At 36.1% G+C, this 3370-nt stretch overlaps 1 protein-coding gene across 1 annotated transcript; it reads left to right on the top strand.

The window, feature by feature from the left end:
* Positions 1971–3365, top strand: LOC104782462 (nematode resistance protein-like HSPRO2). Its single transcript, XM_010507399.2, has one exon. It carries the CDS (start codon positions 2052–2054, stop codon positions 3363–3365), a length of 1314 nt encoding a protein of 437 aa, XP_010505701.1. The 5' UTR covers positions 1971–2051.

The following is a 3370-nucleotide window of genomic DNA, read 5'->3' as shown; positions in this document are numbered from 1 at the left end:
AAAAAAAAAAAAAAAAAAAAAAAAAAAAAAAAAAAAAAAAAAAAAAAAAAAAAAAAAAAAAAACAAGAAACGGAGAGGTTATGGACCACTAATTTGTTATCAGACCATACTTATTCGCTATATATAATCCACTTGTCTAATTTATAACCGAAGAAATGGTCCGTCTTTACTCCAACCGTTTGTATCCTTAAGTTTACCGATAAAATAACAGAAACATCCATATCAAAAATATAGTGCATGCACCTAAAACATAAATCTCATACATTGGCAGTCTTATTCAATCAAAAATTTATCTATATATATCATATAAGAAATAAATGGGTGAGATAATAAAATAATATATAGAACTCGAAGTAAAGAAAAACCAAAGTCAAAGGAAACGAACGACAGCTTCCTAGTGCTGAGAGCCTGAGACCAAACTCCAACCTTCATCTCACACATTTTTGGATAAGCTTCGACATATCTATCTATCTATATTCCTCCTACTTCTCCTCTCCATGTGCCATTCCTTTTTTTTTTTTTTTTTCCAGTTCAGACCTCGGCACCGTCTAAATGCTTACCACAATAAAATAAAATAGTCTTCTTTTTATATAAGTTTTTATTTTTATCGGTTTGCAGACTTGTGATTATATAATTCTCCGGGTTTGAAATATTAATAACACGAGATTAAATAGAAACAAGATATACTAATTTACAAGGTACACTAGTTTAACAAGCATATACAAATATGTCTCACAAAAAAATGGCGGACTATCATATTTTTCATATGGTAAGACAAATTCATATTTTTCTACTATCCAACTTTAGTTTTGAGCAATTGGTAGTAAATGTATATTTGCTTTAGAAACTATCTTAACTTGCAAGTATAATAATCTTAATCTTTTGAGCTAATAAATGGAGTTATAAAAACTTTTGTAGGGAAACATGTGTTCGTTAATTTATAATTAGAGAAAGTGGAAAAAGAATTTGTTTTCCTTTACCTGTTTTGATGTTCAAGTTGCTAATCAATTTTAAAAATGAAAAAAAAAAAAACAACGTTTTTCTTGATGTTATTAGAAAAATCTAGTGCCATCCAGCTTTATGCTTTCTTGAGTTTCTTCATTTGCCCGTCATTTACGCTACTGAAGAGTTTCATATAGTTTTTTGTTTGTTTTATAAATAGATATACTGTTTTTTTTAGCTTAGAAAACAAATATACGTGTATTGTTTTTTTCTTTTACATATTTGCTTTCTTTTATGTGGTACATTGTCAATCTGTTAATGTTTCACGATTGTTAATATAATATCAAAAACACCATGTGCATGATTAGTTAGTTATACTTGTAGCTGTAGATTTTTTTAACTACAAATTTATTTTCTTACTTAAGTTTTTGAATGAACAACAAAATACTGTTTTACGAAGAATGAAATTTTAGGGAAATTTATGAACAAACAAAAAAAACTAGAATTATGATGAGTTATAGTGGGATCTACTCATAAATGAAAAGACAACCCATAACGCATGATTGACTTTCATATTCTTATTAATCAATCCCAAAAATTGTATATCGTAAATATCAAATATTTTCTTTTTTGATATTCTTAACTTACATAAGCTGTTTTTTTTTTTTCCCTTGAAAAGATAATCTCTTACCAAAACGAGATAATATTCTATATTTCTGTAAAGATCAGATTACTAAACAAACAAAACATTCGACTAATTAGGCATTTTACCTTTAATGGAAAACAGTACCCCTCAAAAATAATTATTAGAGATTAAAAAACTTTTATCCTAATGCATATAAAGCCAAAAAAAAGAAAAAGATTATCCTCAACTTAATCCACAGTCCCACGACTGCTTTGGTTTCTCAAAATATATGAGACCGCGTCTCTAACGTTGACTTTCAAATTTAGTCACGTCGGTATAATTCCTCTCACACGCCTTTTCTCTCTAATCCACATTCCTCCTCTATATATACACTCACCTCGTCTCCTTAACTCCTTCATCCAAAACAAAATACCAAAATTCAAAACTTTAACACACTAAAGAGATTCAAAAAGAAAAAAAAAAAATGGTAGATATGGATTGGAAGAGGAAGATGGTATCATCAGATATACCAAACTCACCAAAGCTTTCATCAAAGCTCCACGTCACTATCCCTTCACCCTTCTTCAAAGTACTCCCAACTGTTTCCTCCTCTCCCATCTCTTGCTCCGCTCCATCTCTTTGCTCTGCTTACGAGCTTTACCTTCGTCTCCCCGAGCTACGTAACCTCTGGTCCTCTCGTGATTTCCCTCACTGGACTTCCGAACCGATCCTCAAACCGGCTCTTCAAGCTTTGGAGATCAGTTTCAGATTAATTTTCGCCGTTTCTTCCGATACCAGACCGTACATCAACCACCGCGAATGGAACCGACGGTTAGATTCTCTCGTCACGAATCAGATCCAGATTCTGGCAGCCATCTCCGAAGAGGATGAAGAAGACGAATCGTCGGCGGTTCCGGTCAGCGATGTACGAAGCTCGTTAAGTTTGTTACCGCAGCTAGCTACGTGGAGGAGATCGGAAGCTTTAGGGAAAAAGATCTTATCCACAATCGATAACGAGATGCGTCGGTGTAAGTACACGCTCGGACTCGGCGAACAGAACATCGCCGGAAAACCTAATCTCCGGTACGATTCGATTTGCCGACCTAACGAGCTTTACAGCCTCAAAGACAATCCATACGCAGATCACATCGATAACCAAGAGAATCAAACGCTCTACATCATTCACCAGATCCTCGAATCGTGGATCTACGCATCTCGTAACCTCTTGGATCGGATCGTCTCAAGCATCGAAGACGAGAGATTCGAAAAAGCTTCCGACGACGTGTACTTGCTGGAAAAGATCTGGAAGCTTCTTACGGAGATCGAAGATCTTCATATGCTGATGGATCCGGAGGATTTTTTGAAATTGAAGAAACAGTTACAGATCAAATCGACGGGCAAAAACGATGCGTTTTGTTTCAGATCTAGAGGATTAGTGGAGGTGATGAAGATGTCTAAGGATTTGAGACACAAGGTTCCTGCGGTGTTGGCGGTTGAGGTTGATCCCACCGGAGGACCGAGATTGCAAGAGGCGGCGATGAAGCTTTACTCGAGGAAGAGTGAGTGCGATAAGATTCATCTTCTTCAGGGGATGCAGGCGGTGGAAGCTGCGGCGAAGAGTTTCTTCTTTTCGTATAGACAGCTAGTGGCGGAGATGATGGGAAGCGCGGAGACGAACGCGACGGCGAGTCAGGAATTGTGTGACTCGCTGAGTCAGATATTTATGGAGCCGACGTATTACCCGAGTCTTGACGCGGCAAAGACGTTTCTCGGAGAGTTCTGGAGTCATTTGGGTTGATTTTT

The sequence above is a fragment of the Camelina sativa genome, chromosome 4 (genome assembly GCF_000633955.1).
Source record: "Camelina sativa cultivar DH55 chromosome 4, Cs, whole genome shotgun sequence".
Taxonomy (NCBI): domain Eukaryota; kingdom Viridiplantae; phylum Streptophyta; class Magnoliopsida; order Brassicales; family Brassicaceae; genus Camelina; species Camelina sativa.
This window is presented reverse-complemented; position numbering and strand designations above follow the sequence as displayed.

Excerpts from the sequence above, each read along its gene's own strand:
- LOC104782462 (XM_010507399.2), top strand. The coding sequence starts at position 2,052 with ATGGTAGATATGGATTGGAAGAGGAAGATGGTATCATCAGATATACCA.